The 23,478-nt window shown below is 32.9% G+C and overlaps 3 protein-coding genes across 5 annotated transcripts; 1 reads left to right on the top strand and 2 right to left on the bottom strand.

Moving 5' to 3' along the window:
- Positions 1-1,558: 1,558 nt before the first annotated feature.
- UBP23 (ubiquitin-specific protease 23) lies at positions 1,559-8,024 on the bottom strand. Of its 2 annotated transcripts, none has more exons than XM_088502242.1 (10): positions 7,452-8,024; positions 7,077-7,191; positions 6,715-6,825; positions 6,260-6,432; positions 5,754-6,080; positions 5,429-5,557; positions 4,311-4,922; positions 3,484-4,042; positions 2,468-2,561; positions 1,559-2,102 (listed from the first exon to the last, which is right to left on the bottom strand). In XM_088502242.1, exons 1-10 carry the CDS (start codon positions 7,737-7,739, stop codon positions 1,943-1,945), a joined length of 2,568 nt encoding a protein of 855 aa, XP_088358368.1. In that variant the 5' UTR covers positions 7,740-8,024; the 3' UTR covers positions 1,559-1,942. The 2 variants fall into 2 exon arrangements, with proteins under 2 accessions (XP_088358368.1, XP_016200219.1); XM_016344733.3 differs by having other exon boundaries at positions 5,429-5,554; positions 7,452-7,989.
- A 6,133-nt stretch (positions 8,025-14,157) lies between these two features.
- LOC107641227 (BTB/POZ domain-containing protein At2g24240) lies at positions 14,158-16,308 on the top strand. The gene has a single exon (XM_016344728.3). The coding sequence runs from the start codon at positions 14,720-14,722 to the stop codon at positions 16,061-16,063; it is 1,344 nt and encodes a 447-aa protein (XP_016200214.1). The 5' UTR covers positions 14,158-14,719; the 3' UTR covers positions 16,064-16,308.
- A 993-nt stretch (positions 16,309-17,301) lies between these two features.
- On the bottom strand, positions 17,302-21,147 carry FAD6 (fatty acid desaturase 6). Of its 2 annotated transcripts, none has more exons than XM_016344714.3 (10): positions 20,941-21,147; positions 20,778-20,835; positions 20,355-20,593; positions 19,873-20,016; positions 19,598-19,749; positions 19,367-19,489; positions 19,036-19,213; positions 18,404-18,522; positions 17,998-18,112; positions 17,302-17,731 (listed from the first exon to the last, which is right to left on the bottom strand). In XM_016344714.3, exons 1-10 carry the CDS (start codon positions 20,977-20,979, stop codon positions 17,570-17,572), a joined length of 1,329 nt encoding a protein of 442 aa, XP_016200200.1. In that variant the 5' UTR covers positions 20,980-21,147; the 3' UTR covers positions 17,302-17,569. The 2 variants fall into 2 exon arrangements, with proteins under 2 accessions (XP_016200200.1, XP_016200205.1); XM_016344719.3 differs by having other exon boundaries at positions 19,406-19,489.
- Between the last annotated feature and the right edge of the window lie 2,331 nt (positions 21,148-23,478).

Genomic DNA, 23,478 nt, shown 5'->3' with positions numbered 1-23,478 from the left:
ATTTTTAAGAATTTATTTATTAATTTATATATTTTTTAATTTCCATCTTTACATTTTCTTTTTTCAAAAAAGTAAAATATTTGAAGTAAATGATCATAACTGACGGTGATTTGCTAAATTATTAATTACAAACTTAATGTGGTAATCGGAGGAGAATCCCTTGGAAGGCTGCTTGGCGAGTTGGAATTTAATTTCTTTGTGGAAGAAACAGGAGGCGCTGGTGGTTGAAGGATCGAGAGCATTGAGATCAACAAAACATCCACCATTAGTTGAGGTGTCTTTTATTCCTGTTCTTCTGGAAGCTTCGAAGTCCGAATAGAGAGATAAACAAAAGGGCGTACGGTAGTGTGAAGGGGAAAGTGGAAGCGCATAAGAGAACAACATAAGCCAAGGGTTTCGGCTAGCTTAACCCTGACAATCATAAGAGTGAAAAGAATGTTCACAGGTGCCACCCATGTATAACGGCTCGATCCGGGGAAACGGACCTGTGAACTTTGAATATTAACCCAATATATGTGAGTTTTGAATATTATTGAAATTTTTGGAAGGTTAATTGAGCTTGTTTTCTTATGAGGAAAAAGAAAGTGCATGCCTTTTATAATATGCTTAATATATGTTTTTAGTGCACACAATAGGAAAATTCTTATTTTTTTTATAAGAATGAAATTTGAATTCATGATTTTTAGGTAAATACGAGGAGACAATGCCACTTAAATTTAAATTATAGTTTGTTAGCGAAAAATCATTATTAATATGTATAAATCTATGAATATCTGAAATGAAGAGACATATCAGTTGAACTATAATTCATTGTCCATACTGAATTGTATGCTCTCATACATGTGTAAATCACATCATTAAAATCATTTCATAGTATATACATCCATGATAACATAAAACTATTCAGCCAAAAAACTTAAACTGATATAAAAAAAACATGAAATAGTTATATCTTTAATACATTATTTTTTCGTATTTAAATTTTTTAGCTTGTTTATGTTAATAATAAATTCAATTAAATGGATTAGTGTATAAAAAAAAAAAAAAAAAAAAAAAAGCTTAAAATCCATCCCTTTGATAGAATCACCGCTAATATTTAGCTGCTTCAACGTCTGGAATATTACAGCACCTTTTCACGAGGCACAATTAACTAGAGCAAATTATCTCTAACCTTTGTTGTGTAGGGAAGTTTGTTTCAACAAATTCTTTTTGAATAAACTAACAAATAAATTTTTTAAAATTTATATTTTAAATAGATTAGTCTTTAAAAAAAATTAATAATCTATTAAAATAGTAAATATAAATACACTATCTTCAAATTAATCATTTATAATTAGAGTAAAAAATTTTAATTTAAATTATCTTATCCACATTTGTTATCTTTGAAAGACTTTATTAGTATTTTTTTTTTCAAGACTAATCTATCCAAAATATAAATCTTCAAAAATTTATTTATCAATTTACTCTTTTTTTTTTTCTTTAAAAAAAATTTCCACCCTTGCATCTTCTTTCACCAAAAAGTAAAATATTTGAAGTAAATGATCATAACTCATGGTGATTTGCTAAATTATTAATCACACACTATTGGTAACAAAGAATCTACGAATACAGAAAGAGTTGGCAACATGAGTCTCTTGACAAATATAACAATCAAAATTTCTGGGCTACAACATGCAGCTACGACAAAAGCAATTTGTTCAATTCGGTTCTAGAACATGCAGGTAAGAATTTAGGCTGATATGAGAAATAGGAAACCAACTCTCTGCGGTTCCGCCCCAGGGAAAATAATAGGAATCCTGCACACGATTTTTGGACATTGTGCATCAAAATTTTGTACTGAAGAGAAAAATAAGAAGGTAGGGGATCTCTCCACTCCAATACCCTCAGCGTAGAGGAATTGATAATTTTGCTACAAGCCAACACAAGATCTAAGGCAAAGACATCATATCCTGAATGGCACGTTCCCTGAGCTAGATTGGTCCAACTTGGCCTTTTTTGACTTTGACTTCTCGGTAGCAATTTCTTGGAAAAGATTTGGGCCACCAAAGCTAGGCTTGTTGCTCCTCAACTTCTTTCTTTTCCCCTTATCATATTCTTCATCCCTACAATCCAAAAAAGAGGAATAATATAATATCATATTTTTCATCCTAACAAGTCAAACTATCAATTTCTTGCATCTTAGGCTTTGGTTGAGTGAGTAAATATAGTGTCTCTTAATATGTTGCACCCGGATTTGAATCTTTGTGGTAGTCAAATAGTAGATAGAACTCTTAAATATGTGTGATGTAATGCCTAGGATTAAGAGCTATCCAATATATCCGATAAAAAAAACTATCAATTTCTTGAACTCATGTGATTGGGGAAAATGTTTCTTCCAGAAGTTAGTTGATTATCACACAATACGCATGCTAATACACAGGAGTTATCAATAACAAGCGAAAATGCAGCAGCATTTATCTGAGCTCACCATTCATCTCCAACATATCCGATGGTGACAGGATTATTGTTTCTTGACTCCAACAACTGAGATCGAGGCAATTCTACATCATCCCACCGTGGAACTGTGCACAAATAATGAACAAACATGTCATATTCAGCACGAACTTGACAATGAAAGGACAATGTAGAAGGAAAGACTCTTTATTTTGAGGGTTAAAAATTTAAAATTTACATGGCATTCAATGTAGAAATGAAATATTGGCATTCCAAACCACTTTCGGAGTGAACTATCCCATTATTAATACATACAGTAATTGAAAAAAATGTGGCTAGCTTAAAGCACTCTCAACTAATATGGATATCATGATCACTAAATTTGATTCAAACAGGAGAATAGCAAAAAAAATTATAAAAAAATACAGCACCCAAAAAACAAAATACAGACCCACACATAAAAAAAATTAAAATTCAGAACTCATAATCATTGTAACCACCGCAACCACCACCAACCACATTGGCATATGCAGCCGTAGCTATATAAAGGCCTGGCCACATTCATGAAAGACCTAGATAACCATCAACAAGGTTGCATGAACAAAATTAGGGAAGGAAGAGTGGGCACAACACAACTGTCATTCCCCGCAACTTTAACAGGATTCCCAACAGGAGATAAATGAATATAAACTACCAGCCCCAACTACTTCAAAAAGAGGAAAATTTAGGCACACAGTATTCTCCTGACTGTTCCTACCTTACAGGGGATAGTCTATTCTCAACCCACTGTTCGGGCACAAGTAGATGAGTGCAGTGATGCATGTTTCAGAGATACCCCAAAATACATGTTTTATGAAACATGCTATCTTTAGATATTCAAGGAAGGCAGACCAATTTAAACCACTTTGTGCAAGCAGGTGAATTTATTAGGCCATAGACAACGTAAGTACAGCATCACAAAAAACAAGGCAAAGACATAGAAACATAAAACTCTACCATAAACAGGAATGCAGGATGACGTAAAGGAGGGAAATATCAATAGAAACTTACCAACTGTCTCCTCAAACCCTCGGGAAGGAATACTCATAAATTTATTGTGCATTTTATCCCTTTTACCATCTTGTAGACTATGTACTTGTCTACCTTCAAATTGATTAGTCGATGAACCACTACATGATGTATTTCCTCCTTGTGCAGCTGTTGCTAGCACAGCAGAGTTCTGATTGACTCTCCTCTGAAATTCACCTTCAACAAGTTTTTCTATCACAGTGCCATCATCAGATGGCCCAACATTTGATGAGAGTTTATCCATCTTTTTCTTTTTAAGATTGTGGCACTTGCTTCTTTTGTGAATTTTCTTTCTTTTGTGAATTTTCTTCCGTGAGCTTAAAACTGTCATGAGTAGCAAGGATGAACGAATATTCATCCTTAAAGGATGATATTTCAAAAACTTCTTTTTCGGTTTTTTCATGGTCTTTTGATTAACACTCTCTGTAGTCAAGGAGCTATTTGCCGACTCATTAGGAACCAATCCTTGACACCCAATAGAGTTTTTACACTCTATACTAACTGTTGCATCACACATAGAAGCAGCCGTGGAAACTTCAACCTGGATTGAATGAGGGGTTAACACATAAAAACAATTAGGACTTGATACTTGAGGTGCAGCATCAACTTAAAGCCATTATTTTAAACCAAGAGGAAAATTGAGAATGAGAAATGCTAGAGGGTCAACAGAATTTGTTGTTTTTGGTCAACAATTAGCTAGCAATATTTAAAAGTATGGGCTAAAAGTATGTTACTAGACTAAAGAAAATGGGCTGATGACTAAATGTCCGGGTCAAAGCACAACTCTGCAATTACTTGAAATTATTTACCTTATGAAACTGGGAGCTCCCATTGGTTCTGTGTACTGCAGAAGTCTGTGGACTACTGAAGGTAAGAGTCGACAAAAGAGATTCGTTCTTAACATCTTTCGAAATCACATTCTTGTCGGTATTATCTCCAGCTGGATCAACCAAACTTTTCACACAACTAGGGAGACAGTTCTCCTTTCTTGAATTATCTAGTGTTGACAAGCATTCGTGCTCTGAGCCAACAATGGAGAGCCCTCCTTGTGATCCTTTGTGTGGCTGCTCCTTGGAAGAAGGATCAGATATAGGTTTTTTATTTTGAACAAAGCTTCCTGTTAATGAAGGGCAACTTTTTTGCTGAACCAGACTGTACTTCGTAAAGGAAACAACTGATGAGTCAAAATTTGACATTTTTATCTGAGCTTGAGCATTTAAAGAAGGTTCACGAGATTTATTTTCTGCCAGACCATTGGAAAGACCCTTCAATACTTGGTTTGCTGCAGCAGAATCCGTATTTCCGTTCTCTTTCTTAATAATATCAACAGATTTCCTAGAAACAATATTTTTTCTATCACGAACATAAAATAACATGTATGCCTGCTGATTTAACACTTCTCGCTCACTGACATTGTATACCTGATGCATTAGTGCGAATGGGTTAAAATGGCAATTCAATGACACAGTGTTCATACATGGTTGATAGTAGCTCCAAACAACATTCACCAAAACAGCAATTCACAATTTTTCCTGGACATCTCCGTAGCTTATATTTATTAATTCATCAAATTTACGTGAATAAAAGAACTAGTACTTATTTATTATCAGCATGCACAACCTGACTCATGCAATGGGATATATTCAGAGTTTCTGCTGAAGATTCTAATGCTCAGTGTTTATTGATTTTCAATAATCAGTGAGAAGACAATAACTTTTGAATATTAAAAACAGAGCACAAGAGAAGATAGATCTTTTAAAAAGTAATGATGCTATTCAAGTTCTAGTTCTGCGAGACAAGATTTATACTTTAATTTTTCTTCAGTTCCTCTAGTCTAGAGACACTATATGCTCTTTCGTCCCACCCAAATGGATGAAAGACAGAAAAAAACAATACCAGAAGAAAAAGAGATAGAAATTTGCAATACCCTATTGTCATCCAAGGTATACCACATGTCATTTGATGTGCGGACATAGCAGTAATAATGTCCAGAATGAGTGCTAGAACCAGAATGAACCAAAACCCCATAGAGAGAGTACTTCACATCTCCTTCCTGCTAAAAAGAAGAAACTTATACACAGATTGAAGGTACTCAATCGGCAGAGCAAATATTTTCAATGAGAAACAGAAAGATCTCCTTTTAGCAAAAGATATATAAAGTAACACGATTTACTTATTTCATCTAAAAAGGAAATTCTAACAAGGTGAGATATTTTATGCCCACAAAAACTAAGCAAAAAAGAACAACTTACATATGAGCCGCTGACAAAAGGTTTTAGGTCCAGAGCACAGTCAAACCGAACCTTCTTTTTAATCTTCTGTCCAGGATTGTGTGCATGGAACCGCTTTAAGTGAATAGTTAGCACATAAGGTGCCTTATGAACTGTAAGCTGTTTCAGAGCCCTAACTTTCTGCTTGCATCTTTGACAATTGTATTGCCTCTCCCCTCCATCCAACCATTCTGCAGCAGTGAAATTTGCAAGTGCTTTCTGCAATGATTCTGCCTTGAAAATTTCAAGGCTTAGATCTAAGAATGGATCAAACTTGTTGGAGCAAAAGGAACACTGCTGACATTTCACCTAAGAGAAAGCAACGACATAAGTATACGACAATCAGTCATTACACGGGAAAAAATTATAGAGCAATATTGTTCTATACAGATCACAATTTATGGGTTACATATTTACCAGGCCATTTCTAAACTCAATTAGTAATGACCTCGCTCACAAAAAATAAACAAGCAGTCAAGAAATCTAACCTGACTTCGCAGATGACCACCAAATATTTTATGAACAAAACTTTTCTCATAAGCACTAGGTGATTCACTTGGTACACCAGAAGGCAGGCAGCATTTATGCATTGATTCAAGTAAGTTGACCATATACTCATGTGCATCCTCCTGCCTTGCATTTTGGAAATTTCGTGATATGCCTGATCTAAGGTCAGGAAGTACAAATTTCACGCTAATATGAAAATAAGTGATACTACTCGGCTAACAAATTATAGCACATCAAGTATGCATGAGCCAAGAGTTTATTTCCATATACTTAGTGTCAAAAACCAAGTAAAGGAACAAACACACAGTGCAACAGGATATTTTAGGAAGGCAACCTAATCCTTATCAAATTTCCCAAAAAGAAACATGAAGGTGAAAATAAAAGAAACATTCTTAACTGCTTATCCATAAACAAACAACTCAAAACATAAGGATACACCGCAGATTCCCAACCAGATCCTCGGGGGATAATGTTCTTCCAGATGCATGCAGTGCACGACTTACATGATTCTGTATTGCACACAGAGCACAAAATCCAGCAACATGGCCTACAATTATGGTAAAACATAATAAGATACTCAACACAACAATGATTTCCTTCACATGCAGGCCCGTTTTCCAAAAGTAAAAAAATTAAAAAAAAAAACGGTAACCATGTTAACTTAATTTAACACCGTAGAGCAAACACCAAAGTAAAAGTGAAACATTAATAAATTATCTGGCATTAACATAACAAGGCAAAGCTACAAACACAAACATAAATAAACAATGGAAAATGCAGTAGAGGAGAGCAACTCACATGAACTTTTGTGCTTTCCGCTTTGTAGATATGCAGCCAGAGGCTCTGTATGGGTCAAACACTGCAGCACCGAATTGAGGAAGCAAGTATTTCCAAGATTTCGCAATCCAGCTCCCTGAATTTTTTTCATATAAGAGAAGCTTCATCGTAAAACAGAGCATGGCATAATTCTCAAAATCCATAACAGTGGAAAACGCAGCAAGTGAAAAAAAAAACTTAAATTCTAACAATAAAAGGACAAAATCACGAAGGAAAAATTAAATTAATACGTATTGTTGATCTGACACCAATTCGCATATCGAAATTTCAGCTGAAGCCAACAAAAAATGAAATTCGAGTGATGAGAAGGGAAAATAAGGAAGAAAAAAAGCTCACTATTTTTCGAACGGTGATTCCAAAGCTGAGCTCCGGATCCAGGCCGAACTCAGAGAATTCAGAACCGTCGTGCCTCCTAGCCGGCGTGACAGACATGGCAGAAGAAGGTGTGCGATGTTCCGAGGTAGTAGGATTTAGCGTCTCAATGTGATAATCGGAAGAGAATCCCTTGAAAGGTTTCTTGGCGAGTTGGAACTTAATTTCTCTGTGGAATAGAACAGAGGCGCTGGTGGTTGAAGGATCCAGAGGATTAAGCGTTTCCGCTTGGATCGACGAGGCCTCCACCATTGGTTAAGGTGTTTCTTATTCCTGTTCTTCTAGAAGCTTCGGAGTCCGAATAAAGAGACAAAGATAACGCGTACGGTGGTGTGAAGGAGAGTGTGGAAGCGCAGAAGAGAACAACAGAAGCGAAGGGTTTCGGCTTCTGCGAAAGAGGAGCGGCAGCTTAACGTTGGCTACTATTAAACCCTACAACACTCACCACACTCTTTCTTTCTCACTCTAACTCTGTTTTTTTCTCTCTCTACAATTATGTGTGGTAGGGCCTGGGCTCAGGCCTACAATGATAAGGGTGAGAGGGCTGTTCACAATCTGGTGCCGGCCATGTATAACTTGGATCAAATATGGGCTCGGCAACAATTTTCCCACTCAGTTATATGCCCAACATATGTGAGCTTTGAATATTCATGAAAATTTGGAAGGCTAATTGGGCTTTTTTCTTGTGAACAAAAAAAAGTGTATGCAATTTTCATTGAGTTGAGTTCTATATCCCTATAAATATAAAAATAATCGTAATTTATCTTATTTAATAGTTATTAATTATTAAATTTATCTTATTTAATATCTATTAATTATAATAATTTTATTAATTATTATAATAATTAATAAATGCTGATAAAAAAATTAAATAAAATTTTATTTTTTTCAAATATATTTGAATAAAAAAATAAAAAAATTATAAAAAATAATTTATTTTTATATTATAAAATATACTTAAAAAAATAATATTAGAAGTAGAAAAATATAATGAGTTTTTTTTTTTAATATTAGAGAGAATAAAATTTGGTAGATTTTTCATCTATCTTTTTATATTTTTTATTTTTTTTATTTTTTTTCATTCTCTCTCAAATAAACATAAAAATGAAATATTTTAATGTTATTTATTGTTTTTATACATTAAAAATTTAAAAGTATAGAAAAAATATTTTTGTAACAAAAAAAAAAAGGATCCAAATCACTTGAAAAGAGTTGAACAATGAACTGTATGAGATGAAAATCTCATTTACAATTATGTAGAGTGGCAATAAGGGTGCTTTAATGGGCGAACAGCCCAACCCTTAAAACATACTACAGCTTCAAATGACAAAGAGCCATATCAAAATGCCAAACCTTTCTGTCAATGTGAGCTATTGAGAAAGATTAGCCTATTATCTCTAAAATAATTAAATCCTCATGAATCCATTTCTTTATAATAATTTCTGTTAAACCCATTTTAAATAACAGTAAAATATTTTTTTTATAATATACTTAATATATATTTTTAATGCACACAATAACAAAACCCTTGTTTATATATATAAATCTATAAATATCTAATAAATCTAGATAAACAATCTGAACCCTATTCTCCACTTAAACTATATTTTACCTTTTTTTTATATATATATATTCCCTAAAAGAGGTGGAAACCAAAGATAGGGTTCCACAAAAAAAAAAGCTATTTTTAATTTGTTATACACCCTTGACTAATGAATGTTTCTAATAGCAACAATTTTAGAGAATCAAAAGGGTATTAGTAAAAAATCAGTCAAATGTCTTTGGGTGAATTCAAAAGTATCAGAATGTTTCTTTTCATAATAAATGGATGTTCTTTTATATATTTTTCGAATTTTTTTGTATTGCAAATATAAATATCCCTATTTCTTTAAGAATTTAATATTTTTTTAAATTTTACAGATATTTTATTATTTTTACTAAAATATAATTGGATATTTCTTTTGTTAAATATTAGGATGTTTTTTTTCATATTAAATGAATATTTTTTTTAATATTTCTTTCCAAGAAGATCAATTAGGCATGCATAGTGCTCTAAGGTTAATTGAATTTTACAATCTGCACTTGTTTGAATACATACCAGTTGCGCTTCAGTTACAAGACCGACATGATTACAAGCAAATAATATGGCGAGTAAGATAATTGCGTCTGACTTCACTCCTCTCTCTTGCATTTCATGAAAAAGTTGCAATGCTTAGTCACCATATCCATGAAGACCGTAGGCATTCATCAAAGTGCTCCATGAAACAAAGGTTTTCAATTTGAGGACATAGCCATGGAATGGACAACCATGTTTCAGTGAAGATAAATTTTTGCGTCTCTGGTAACACATCTGGTTCACGAAAGGGAAGCATTCTTGTCGACGGTGGAAAATCCGACGAGCCAGATGTCAGTGATAGAAGAAGAGTGGGTCGCGGTGGGAAAGTGGAGAGGACCTGACAGTGAGAGAAAGAGATCTGTGTGTGTAATTATTGAAAGTGGGTAGGTTAATGTGAGAGAGAAGAAAAATATTTTTATAGGTTTTAATTATATTTACTTAAACAATTTTAAATTTTTTAAATTTTGAATTTAAAAATTTAAAATTAATTATTAATATAACTTCTTGATTCTCTATACTTTTTCTTCTAACAATATTCTAACTCATTTATTATTTTTATGTCGTCCATATATTACAAGTCAACAAAAGGGTGATCATGAGACACACTGGTGACTCACAGAATTAATGCAACATTCTTTTTAATTTTTATTTTTTGGGGGGTAAACAATGCAACAAATCTTAAAAGATCAAAACAAGTCCAGAAAGATATATGAGAATTTCTCTTCAAAGTAGCATGTATGATTGAACGCATATATATACACAATACTATAACATACTCTCCCACATGGTTAAAAGATAAAAATCTAAGAGGAACTAGAAAATTCGTTAAACCAAGTTTGATTCTTAAACACATATATTAATAGGAGTTGATGTGAAATGTTTTGTCATTGCCACAAAAGGGATTAAGACGAGGAAAAACACTATGATTTCCTTAATGCCTTTGAGATTAAGAAAATTAGAAGTCCCAATTACGCAATGTATATATTAAGCTTTTTTATATATAAATGCAATCTTAATTAGTTTGGTATTGATGAGATAGCATAAACCTCACGTGAAGCATTCAATTTCAATCTCATCGTCTATCTCAAAGAGTTAAAATGGAGAGCAAGATTGTGACAATCACTTAGCCACCAAACGTTGTCAAATATCAAAACTATATGTGTGTGGCAATTATATGATTTGAATTATCCTTATCACCATATCAACAACTTGGAGAGTATACTAGGTCCACCATGTCATGCTTATGTGAAAGGAAAGTTGTGCCAAGACAATACCCATTTCCCATTCATATGTAATGCTATTTTTTGTTTTTGTTTTTTGTTGTGTGTTTTTTTTTCTTTTTATGATTTAGTCAAATAGGAGTTGATATTTTTTGACTACTTCAAAGCTCTAAGGTAGCGTTTGTTTTAAGGTATATTAAGATTCAGTATCATGTTTGTTAGTTCAGAGATTGGTACTAAAATTTCTGTCTCTGTCTCCAAAATTTCAGTATTTTAGTACCTCTAAAAAGTAGGGACACAAGGGACTAAAATTTTTAGAAATAAAGACTGAAACTTTAATAACATTTTATACTTAAAATACCCTCATTTTAATTAATTAATTCTAATTTTATCCTTTATACAAATTAAATTAAAATTTTATTGTTGTTTTAATTTCTGTCTTCCATTTTACACTAAACAGAATACTAAAATTTATTTCAATCTCTGTCTCTTAAAAGAAGTGTTCAGCACTCAAGAATAAGTATTCAAGTTTTCAAATTTTGCCGTACACGTCCCGCTACTCTTATAACTTATCGTGGAGGTGGGGTAGGATGGAAAAAAAATGCTTGAGTAAATCAAGGAAAAAAAAATAGAAATCTCGAAATTCATAACTTAATATGTGCAAAGTGGTAGTGGTTATCTAGTTATCTAACATGATAAAGACTATGGGAAAAAGGTAATAATATCCACTTGATTAATGGTGACGTTGGAACTATCAAGTTTATTATGGAGAATTAAAGACGATCACTAAGTGCATATTAAATAGAAAGAAATATATTTATTTAATGGTGATTGCTTTTCATAATAATAATTAATTCCTATTTATTACTAGTGAAGAAGATGGGCACTTCAAGTATCACTCAGAAGATGGGCTAATTTCCCCAACCTTGATTACTTGATAAGAAATGATGCTTTCCAATGGTACACACATGTTTAAGTGTCAACTTAATTGGCCCGATTAATTAGTTACGAAATTGAAAGACTAATAAATCTAAAACAGAACAAGTAGCTCATAAAATCTGAATTTACTACTTGTGTTTAAATTATAAATTCGAGCTCAATGTAAATATCATGAGCACATTTAAGAGAAAGCCAAGGTGTCACAACGCGCTTTCTTTAGGCCAAGGAAGGAAGGAAGGTTGACTTTGGCAAGAAGTAGGTTTGTTTTTTGTTGTTCAGCAGAATTCTCTAACTCGTGAGATTAAGGACTAATCTGTAACTGTTACGGATGTAAGCTGCATTTATAGGTTGTCAAATTTTTAATACTTATTTAAATAAACAAATGAGCTTACCACTCAACTAACTTAAGTGTGTGTTTGGATTACAGTTTACAAACTGGAGTTTGCATAAAATTGATTTTGTAAAATTGATTTTGATAATAAGTTAGTTTAGGTTAACGTGATTTATGTTTGATAATCTTTATATCAAAATTGATTATAGTAAAATAAATGTTGTTTGGATTATACTACTCAAAATCACTTTTAAATGAAAAATTATTAAAAGAAACATCAATTTTATATACCTGCAAAATCAGAATACTATAAAAAATAATATAAAAAATATTTATCATATAAATAAAATAAATACAATAAAAAATAAAAATATAAAGGAGAGTACTATAAATTTTATAATGTCACACAAAAAGAAAATATTCTATAATTTTGTTAGTATCATCAGTACTCTTTAATTTAGTATTATTTTAGACTATAAATTTTTATTATTTATAACTCTATTGTTACTTATAATTAATTTTTTATTTATTTTGTCTTTTTTTTATAGGATCATAATTTATATTAGTCAAAATTTTGATAATAAACGTAGTATATAATAATTACAATTACAAATTTTACAAAATCAGAATAAAAAATAAAAAAATTAATACAAAACAAAAATAGAGTACATCAAAGAATAGAAAAAAAATCATATAGATAAAAAATAATAAAAATTCCATAAAACCAACAACATATATGATATGAACAAAAAAATACCATAAATCGTAAATAAAATTCATATGAATAAAATCAAATAAAAATAAAAAAATTTCATACACAACATAAATACAATACAGTAAAGGATAAAAAAAATAATTCATATAAAAAACATAATAAAAATATCATAAAAATTAATAAAATACCTGAAAAATCAGAACACTATAAAAATAAAAAAAAAAGTCAACAACATTTGTCGTATGAATAAAAGAAATACAATAAAATAAATAAAAAATCATATAAACAAAGCCAACCAAAAATAAAAAAAAAAATTTCATAAAAAATATACATATAAAAAAATAATATAGTAAATGATAAAAAAAATCCATATAAAAACATAACATGAGAATTCAGAAGACTTACACAAATAATATAAAAATATTTATCATATAAATAAAAATATAAATAAAAAATACAATAAAAAACATAAAAATTAAAATATGAAAATGAGTACTAAAAATAATAAAAATTTAAAATATCCAATTTGTTAGTGATTGAAATAAATCTGAACGATTTTGATGAAAAAAATGGAACGAAAATACTATGAAGAAGTAAGAAGAACTATAAAAGAATGACTGTGAAGATAATAGTTACTAGTATCATTCTTATAGAAGAAAATGAAGGGTAGGGTTGGTAAAAAAGAAATATTTTAGCTTCTCCTAAACGTGAAACGTGAAACGTAAAACGCAGAAGCTACAAATTTTAGCTTCTCCTAAACGTGGGTTTAGAGGCAGAATCAATTCTGCGTTTAAAAAGAAAGAAATTGTCAAACATCAAAGTGAAACTTTCAAGAAGCTCAAATGGGCTTCTGTCATCCCCAACGTGTTTGCTAAACACACCCTAAGTTAGTTGGGTAGAAGGAGTAATTAATAATGTATGTAATACACTAATACTAATATAAGATGAGCCAACGAAGCTTAGCTTAAATTAAATAAGCAGCAAAGAAATTTCAATTTCATATTTGCTAAGGGGTCTATTTTCGTCTTCTCCACCAACAATAGTACTTTTATTCCTTCAAGGCTCAAGCCATGTTTTAACTTACTAGAGCCCTTTGATGTGATGTGATGTGATGTCATGTACATAGGTATAGCACAACTCCAAACAGTGTCTAACTTGATTGGATTTGGTCCCCTTCATAGATATAATCATATAACACTACATTTTAGTAGTAATATTTATTAATAAATAAATAATGCATATTTATGGCGAAGGAAAATTAGGTCCTACCATCTCAACATATGGAAACGTACAGATATTAGAACTCATAAATAAATATATTTATGTAAATATTAAGCCATATTGTATTGATTATAATTTGTACCCAACTATGCCCCGACCAATAGAAGAAGAAGAAGGAACAAAAAGACAGACACACAGAGAGTGATTATATATATATATGTATATTTGTGTTGTGTATAGATTTATAGAATGAAAATATCAAAGTCAGTCAACTGTGTTTTGAATTCCACCCGCTCCAACACAATTCGATGTTTCTCAGCATTTTAAAAACCCAAACCCAAACCCATTTTAACTTCAATGTCCGTGTCCTGTTTTTCCATCATTTTCTTTTCTCCAGTTTCCTAAACAACCTTCTTTTTTTCTCGCTTGTGATCCCTTAACTGAACACAAACTTATCCCTCTTCTCTTGCTTCAATTTCAAGCCTTTCAACCTGAAAAAAATATCATCTTTCTCTCTCTCTCTCTTCAATCCTATTCGTTACCCAACAAAATTCTCTGCTTTCCCCTTCTTCCATACAAAGCAGCGAAGACCCAATTGACTTCCCTTCAATCTTTCACCGGTTGAACCACAATCCCCATCTGGGTTTCTGAAAAAGTTGATAACTTTGGAGGAAGCAAGAGCGAACACCAATGATGGGCATCCAAAAAGACAGAGTGAAGTTCAACGTTGGAGGCAGAGTGTTCGAGACAACATCAACAACTGTCGCCAATGCAGGGCGCAACTCCATGTTCGGGGCAATGTTCGATGACAATTGGAGCCTCTTAACGGACCAAAATTCCACCACGGAGGAGCACTTCATCGATCGGAACCCCGATTGCTTCGCCGTACTCCTTGATCTCCTCCGAACCGGCGAAATCCACATCCCACAGAACATTCCAGAGAAGCTTCTATACAGAGAGGCTCTGTTCTATGGCCTCCTTGACCATGTTCGTTCTGCCAAGTGGGGCCATTTCGACGGCAACCGTCTCGGCCTATCGAAATCCGTACAGGGCCACGCTCCCGGCGATGGAACCGCCATTCGAGCCGGCCCTGATGGCGGCTGCTGTGTTGCTCATGGCAGCATGGTTCATGTCTATGATTGGATGCTGGATGAACACCCTCCATTGAATCTTGATTACCAGAGAGTCAACGATGTTGGTTGGGTTGACTCCGACAACATAGTCATCGGAGTCAGCGAAAGGCTCGGTCGTGGCGATGGTGGAATGGGGCTGTTCAGTTCCCACAATGGTGAACTAAGGTACAAGTTTCAGGTTTGTCATGAGAATCAAGTTAAGAGTTACACTGCTGGTGCATTGAGTTTTAGTTCTGATTACAAGATTTTTTCGAGTTGCAAAGGTAGGAGCAATGAGTATGGTGTTGGTGTTTGGGACCAAGTCACTGGAAAAATGATTGATTTCTTCTATGAACCTATTGGTTGGTCACTTGGTGATGCTGATAGGGTTCAGTGGTTGGAAGGTAGTAACTGTTTGTTGGTTGCAACAATGTTTCCTAGGAAGGACAATTGTTACATTAGTTTGTTGGATTTTAGGGAGAAGAAGATGGTTTGGTGTTGGTCTGATGTAGGTGCTCCTTTAGCTGTGGATGAGAAGAGAGTGAGGGATGCAATAGCAATGGAAGACAACAATTCAATTTGTGTGGTGAATGAGTTTGAGGATTTGGGGTTCATGGATTTGAGGAGTGGTGGTGCTGCTACAAGCATTAGGTGGAGTTCTAGGAGTAGGTTGATGAAGGGGAAGATGCCGGAGGAGCCGTGTTATCCGAAGCTCGCGCTTCATGGAGGGCAACTCTTCTCTTCCATGAATGATTGCATTTCAGTGTTCTGTGGTCCTGAATGGGTTTTAACTTCAAGGCTTAGAAGAAGTTATGGTGGTTCTATATGTGACTTCTCCATTGGGGGAGATAGGCTCTTTGCACTTCATAGTGAGGAGAATGTGTTTGATATATGGGAGACTCCAACACCACCAATTATATGATTTAGTTTTATACAGAGACTTGCTTAGTTACAACTAGTTTTTTTTTACTTAGTTTGATGTATAACCAGATTGCATCTGCATATCTTGCAGATAGTGATGATTCTATAGCTTGTATATAGGACATTGTAGATTTTTTGAACTGGCATACATGTAGCCAGCCATATATGTTTATCTTGAGAGTAAAAGATATATAACTTGTTTGAGGCTTTGAGCATATATCCAATGAGATTATACATTACTTGCAATCTCCTGTAGTTGTTCTCTGAAATTCTTTTTGAATGATCATGTGCTCTTTTTTACCTTATATTGACCTTTCCCTTTTTCTTTTTGGATGAAATCTATTGACTTTTTCTTTCTTCATTCCCATCTAACAAAGAGGAGTAAAAGCAGTTAAGTCACCTGCCTCAAAAGCATGAAGGGAATAAAGGAAAATTCCTATGCATGAGAGCAGTTGTGAAGTTGTAACTGCTGCACCTCATCTACTTTAAATAGAATCACACTTTGGCTAAAGGTGGGCGAGGTGGGTTAGTGCTTTCATTTTAACTTTTATCATCACTTTCTTTAACAATTTGTTACTACCACATTAAAAAAAAAAACTCTTAACTCTTTCAGCTACACTACACCAAATCCCATGAAATGCATTTATAAATCCCAAGGTAACGAAGCTAGCTAACCAACTGAGACTAGGCTCTTCCGTATCTAAGTTCTAAATCTTAATTTAATATTAATAAAAAAAGACAAATAAATCTCTAACTTTTTAATTCTAAGACACATAAAGATTCTGATTAATTAAAAATACAAAAATGTCTCTAATTTTTTTTAAAATATAAGACATTTAAATTCTTCTATCCAAAATATATAAGAATAAATCAGTCTTCTAAATAGACTTAGATATCTCACGTTTTAGAGAGTAAGAGACATTTTTGTATTTTTAATTAATCGAGTACTTATTTATCTTTGAGATAAAATATCAAGGACTTATTTGCTGTTTACTCTTAATATTATTTGGCAGACTAATAGTTTTGACGGAGCACCCTTGGTTTCTTCACAAGGAAATGCTTGTTTTATGTTTAGAAGATGGTTCCACTTAGAAATTTTCAAACAATAGAGATACCCTGCAATAATAAAACAGTGTCAGTAACAGTAAGCATATATAAACCCCAAACCACTGATACACTCCACGTGGTTTTTTATCCGTTATACAACTGTAAATCTATAATATAATATTTCTTTCAACGTGATCATGGAACAAGAATCTTGTTATTGAGATTACTGTAATATTTACTTTAACCTAATAAATACCTCTTAGAGGGTGCTTGCTTGCGTTCAGATAATCCGCAACTTGGGTACATGATCCAAGCAATTTTCTCTAACTTGGTATATAATCATATGTGATTGAAAAAATTTGCACCATATACAACAAGAAGGGACATGGAGAAAAAAATGGATGCCATACCTAACTATTGACACATAAAATTCATTTAACAAGGGCCAGCTAGGACCTAATCAAGCATAATCAGGCATGACTTCCTTCAAAAATGTAATTGGACGGGAATCTTCAGGGGCAAGTTCGTCGAAGGCAACATAGTTTTGTTGTTTATCATACACATGACACACTGTCATGATTGTCTTCATCAGTCTCCAGTTCCAACTAGCCTCATTCAGATACTGTTATTGATCACATCACAACAAAATAAGATTAAAAAAAAAAAATAGTAACATCAGTAATTAGAAAAACTTAACCACATTGAAGTATAGTGGTTTAGTTGGACATTCCTAATGCTGTGTTAAAGCATAAAAAAATTTGTACAAATAAGTTATAATGACAAAAATATTCTTAACATTTTGCATGTTGATGACAACAATAATATATTTTCAATGTAAAGGACTCTTCATGATAGAAGTATATTACTTGGCATTATTGATCTTACTACCTTTCCCCAGTTTTCTTGTAAAGACTTGTGGGCTGCTCGTAAATTATAGCTTGGTATTCTTGGGGATATGTGGTGCGGAATATGGACATTAATATCGTGGCATAGAATCTCGATCCTGTTAAGAAAAAGAAGGCAAAAGTAAGAATACAGCAGCTAATCAATCCAATGGTAATTCACTCAAATTTGAAAGTAAAATAATGCCAACAAAATAGAAATAAGCAAATGTTTATGACTTCGTAAACATGCAACAATTATCCACAGATCTAAGGTCAGTCATTCTGAGAGGAGCAAGGGCACAAAGAATTCATCAATAGCTTATCAGTTATACAATATATTCTACCACCATGTGTCAATTTATTGGCAGAAAACACACTTAGAATAAGAGGAGCCGAAAGAATGCATATACCACTGGGGATAATCACAATGAACAGTTCCATTAAGCTGTGCTTGGGCAGCATTCCAGTTTTCTGAGTATTTGAAGGGTATGTGCGGTGCAGTATGGTGTACCATGGTGAAAGTACTCATCTACAGTTAGGAGCAAAACAACACCACTTAGATACAGGACTCATTTTTATAGGTTCATATATTATTACTACATAGACACATGGAAATAATAATAGTTATATCAAGAAAACACAGCATACCAGTGGAAAGGTATTAAGGCTGAGCCATCTTTCATTTTGGGGTGATTTAAGGGGAAAAAAAAAGAGAGAAGGGGGGGGGGGGGAGAATGAGAGGGAGGTGATGATTTAACTATATCAACAACAAAAACCAGCAAAATTACAATTTAAGGTAAATAACTCATTTTTGTACTTGCTTTTTTATTTTCAGATATGCCTTTCAGTAACTACAAGATACCATCAGTTAAACATACTCTGTCTAAATAAGCGTATGGCTACTACAATCTAACCAAACAATAAGTAAGAAATACAACAAATATGCCCTATCCCACGAGGTGGAAAACAGTAAGGAAGAAATGAAAATATAAAATCCAATGGTATAACCATATATCAAGTTTTACAAGTGAAGTAAAATTACCCAGAAATGATACCCCAGCCACGGCATGAACCAGAATTTGATCCACCCCATGATTCCTGTCTTATAAATAATTAACGGCCATCCAATTGCCATAAAGGCAAACACACAAGCTAAACTTATCTTGACCCTCTTTACTTCATTTGTCCTGAACTTCTTCAAATCAAAGTGCCACATCAACCTGCCAGAGGGCATGGTTATATCAAGATTCAGTACAGATTAAAATTAAGACTGCCCACTGCTCAAGTCAACGAAGAAGTTCTTGAGGAACAAAACAATGATATTACAGGGCATAGTTGATCACATAGAATAAAAATCTCATAATGTGCCATACCAGTGAGCTATAGACATCCAAGTCCGAAATGGACCATACCCATATATTATTGCATTCCGCAAAGCAGGAGATGAATCAAACTCATCTTTCCAAACTGGGTGCCAAGCAGTATCTTCATACAACCTATAACATTGGAGATATTATAGTTTTGAAAGCACAACAAAACAATAAGGAAACTGCTGATAATTACATAATCTTCCAATAAAATCATTATTGAGAAACACTACTTACATGTTCGTCTTTGCATGGTGTCTGTCATGCTTAAATCGCCATGGCTCATATGGATAAATTAGTGGCAAGAAAGCTAGAGTTCCAACAATATCCTCGACCAATTTGTTCTTTGAGAATGATTTGTGAGCACAGTCGTGGCCTATAACAAAGAACTGTACAGCAAAACAAGAGCATTACAAACATGTTAAGGGCAGATGAGTTTCTTAAGGATAGGAGTGAGAAGAATTTTTTAAACGGACAATAACGATTAAGTAAAATATGCATGTTGAACTAACCCCAGTTACTGCAGTCCCTGTCCATGCCCAAGCCAGAGGAAGTAGGTACCAAGGTGCTTTGGAAATCATAAAGAGCCCCAATGCATAGGAAGCAACAGATATCAATACTGTTTTCCATGCCTTTGTATCGTCAATCTCGAAGACCTTCAGAAAGGAAAAAATATACTCGAAAAGATTACAGAAAGTAAATACTTCCAACCAAATCAGGAGAAAAAGAATAAATGGTGATTGACTGGGAAGTGGGAAATCGTATAACTACATCGAAATCCTGTCCCTTTTCATATGTGCAGTAAATATTGCTATAATCAATGATGATTGGTTGTAAACATATCTAAGCATGCTATAAGGAACGGATTCTTTTATTTATTCTAATGCACAGACAAATATTTAGCAGGCTGGCAAAAGCTTAAGTGACTTTACAATTTAACTCAGTGCTAATTATATAAAAGATGAAAGTGGTTAAAAGATTAGCAATTGGCAACCTTCTTAGGAAGGGAATCAATGACATCCTTCAAAGTAATATCATCCGGCAGTGGCTCTCCAATTTGCCTAAAACCATAGCTTTCAGCTAGTTGTTTTCTGTACTCAGCACTCTCAACCGGAGATGGTTCAAGCGGAACCGCCACAGCTTGTATGACAGTAACTTTCTTCCTAGGGACAAAGTTCAAACGATGCCTAAACCCTTTTTGGATAAGCCCGCATTCCTTAAGATTACATACACCTGTACCAAAACCACAACCAATTACTCAAAAAGCACCATATTATCAATGTCCATTAAGAATTTTCTTCACTCCATTTTCACATGCAATGCCATTCCAACAATATAACTAGAGCAAAATGCATAAAAAAAAAAAAACCCAATTTGCAAAAACAAATTGATTTAAATAGGGGAAAGAGGTGCATACGTGGTGAATATTGGGCAATAATGGCCCTTTTACTCTGAAGTGGCTTCTGATGAGAGCCCTGCAAAAACCAAAGCCATAAGAAAATGGAACAAACAAAAACACAAACACATAGAAGGCAACAGCAGCAACAACATGAATTGGAGCAAAGAAGAGAAAATGGAACCTTGAATAGGATAAATGAATCTGCAAGCCTGCAAGCCATTGAGCTCGCTGCTCACAAGAAAGAGATAACGCTTTTTTTTTGGGTTATGGAGGAAATCCAAAAGGGTCGTCGTCCATGTGCTTAGTTTTATATGATGAAAATGAAGGAGAGTGCTCTTTTCATCTAGTGGTAGTTTGGTGGGTCCCACCCTCAAATGTGGACGCCGTTATACGCAATATTGCAGCCTCATCTTTCAATTAAAGCCTTCTCCGTCCATTGCATGTTAAAGACTAATTTATCATGTTACTACATATACAGGATAAAATTTAAATTTCGAATACTTACTTAAATAAATGAGTTGGTGGCTAATTTTTTTTGTTATGGAAGTAAAAGTGGTGATATACTTTAACATAGTAATTTTTGGTGTTTTTTAAAATTGTGGAAGTATATAAATCTCTGGATCCGATTTCTGTACTTAAAATTTTTTAATTTTTTTTAAAACAAATTTCTGGGACCGATTTGTGTACATTTCACAAATCGGTCGGTCCAATTTCTGCTTCTATAGTTAAAAGATCCCACATTTAAATATAACACCCCAACAATCCACATTTAAGAAAAACATCACTACCACTCCAATATTAAAAATAAAAAATTCTGAGTTTGTTACTCAACTAATCTAAGTTAGTTGTAGTAATTTTATTATTATTTGTTGTATGCAAATATTTTTTCCATTATGTTGTTGTTGATGTGTTGAAAAAGGTAGTTTAATTTTTTTTCCATTGACTTTGAAATTTTCAACAATATTCAAATTATATTACAATGTTGTGTGTTACATGTTTACTTTATTTTTTTTTATTTTACATAAAATATTGATTTTTGCATTGAGTTGTGAGTGAATTATTTACAGTAAAAATACTGAATTTTTGGATTAATTTCACTTCTTTAGTTTGAATTTGTTGTTACTAATAATTTTGTTAAAAAGTATGAGTATACTTTATAAACTAGTATCTATCTATAGATTGTACTAATTTAGTGAATGTACGCTAAAAAGTTTTAAATTCTATTTTCTCATCCTAAATCAAGAGCTTAACAAGTTTGATAATTGATACTATATATTTTTCTAGCAAAAGAATACACTAATTTAAATCAAATTGTCTTAATTTATAAAGTGAAAATCAACAAATTTTATTCCATATATATAAGTAAATATTGGATCACTTTAACAAAATTTGTTCTTCAACCATAGCAACTTAGCAATTTGCTTTGCCAACAGAGTAAGTTTCACTGTAGTTCAGAAAGGGATTTGCATTTGTGTGGATTGCCGAACTCCACATTTATTTCATTTACATCACATAGCAAATCAGTGCATTGACTTGAAATTTAGTGGTTGCTTTATGGCTATGCGCGATTACTGCATGACATTCACATGCATATTGCTCTTCTTTGAAGTTTGAACTTCGGAGTTTCCGATGCATGATTTTCACAATTTTTGTTTTAATTTTTAACTTCTCTTTACAGTTTTCTAAAATTAAGAGTAAGATTCGAATCTGAAATTTTTAGGTAAGGTTATGTCATTTGAACTATAATTTATTTTCGGTTTTGCTACGTTACCAATAGCATTTCTGTCAATTTCTGCCAACTCTTATTTATAAGAGTATTTAATGGAAGTGTCTTCGTGGATGTGTCTAATAAAAATGTCTTTTTGATGGATGTGTTTAATAGAAGTGTCTTTATAGATATATTTTATAAATATGTCTCTTTATATATGTGTTTAAAATATAATAATTAATTATTGTTGATAATAAGTTGACAGATAATATATTGGTACCCTATTCTTTTCCATTTATTTTTAACTACTCTTTACAGTTTATTTGCAGAAAATTGTCGAAAATTATTAAATAATTTAATAAATTAAATTGAATTATTTAATAAAATACATATTTATATCTTATTATTTTTACGTTGATACAGAAAATTATTATTTTTATATAAAGATATTTTTAATCGTCCCTTTATTTCAAATTTTAACCTCATATTTTCATCCACTTCATATCATTTTCAATTAGTTAAAATAATATAGCACATCTCTTTTCAAAACAAGAATTTTGGGTTTTTTTACCGTTGATTTCTGTGTTGTAATTCATTTTCTAATGAAATGCATTTACCTTGGCTTTGGGGAAAAAAAAAAAAACTAGAATCAACATAACGAGAATGTAATTGGGCAGGAGCATGAGATGAGTCTTAGGCTTGTGTCTGTTTTTTAACAAGGCCTAGACCAAAATAAAAGAAGGCTTGGATGTTAATCCAACAGCAACTTTTCTCCGTCATCAATATTGGGCCAACCATTCGTGGTTTCTTTTCTCGACCAAAAATCATTATGTATAAAAATGTTGACAACTTCCGACCAAACACTACAGGTTAAGACAATCTACAACTACCAATAAGGGTGGCAACATGTACCCTATCTGTGGGTACCCAATCCGACTCTATCCGATCAGGTAGGGTTGTCAACCCAATCCGCAACGGATAGGGTAGAGTGCTGGGTTCTTGTGCGGGTCG

The sequence above is a fragment of the Arachis ipaensis genome, chromosome B1 (genome assembly GCF_059453495.1).
Source record: "Arachis ipaensis isolate K30076 ecotype BB chromosome B1, ASM5945349v1, whole genome shotgun sequence".
Lineage (NCBI taxonomy): Eukaryota > Viridiplantae > Streptophyta > Magnoliopsida > Fabales > Fabaceae > Arachis > Arachis ipaensis.
This window is presented reverse-complemented; position numbering and strand designations above follow the sequence as displayed.

What these genes read in the sequence shown, in the direction of transcription:
- UBP23 (XM_088502242.1), bottom strand. Translation starts at nt 7,739, where the DNA reads ATGGTGGAGGCCTCGTCGATCCAAGCGGAAACGCTTAATCCTCTGGAT. An exon ending in GTGGTCATCTGCGAAGTCAG is followed by an intron (nt 6,081 to 6,259) that starts GTTAGATTTCTT and finishes GCTTTCTCTTAG; the next exon opens with GTGAAATGTCAGCAGTGTTC. An exon ending in AGGGTTTGAGGAGACAGTTG is followed by an intron (nt 2,562 to 3,483) that starts GTAAGTTTCTAT and finishes ATTTGTGCACAG; the next exon opens with TTCCACGGTGGGATGATGTA.
- LOC107641227 (XM_016344728.3), top strand. Translation starts at nt 14,720, where the DNA reads ATGATGGGCATCCAAAAAGACAGAGTGAAGTTCAACGTTGGAGGCAGA.
- FAD6 (XM_016344714.3), bottom strand. Translation starts at nt 20,979, where the DNA reads ATGGCTTGCAGGCTTGCAGATTCATTTATCCTATTCAAG. An exon ending in TATTGCCCAATATTCACCAC is followed by an intron (nt 20,594 to 20,777) that starts GTATGCACCTCT and finishes GTTTTGGTACAG; the next exon opens with GTGTATGTAATCTTAAGGAA. An exon ending in GGCTGGGGTATCATTTCTGG is followed by an intron (nt 18,523 to 19,035) that starts GTAATTTTACTT and finishes TCCTAACTGTAG; the next exon opens with ATGAGTACTTTCACCATGGT.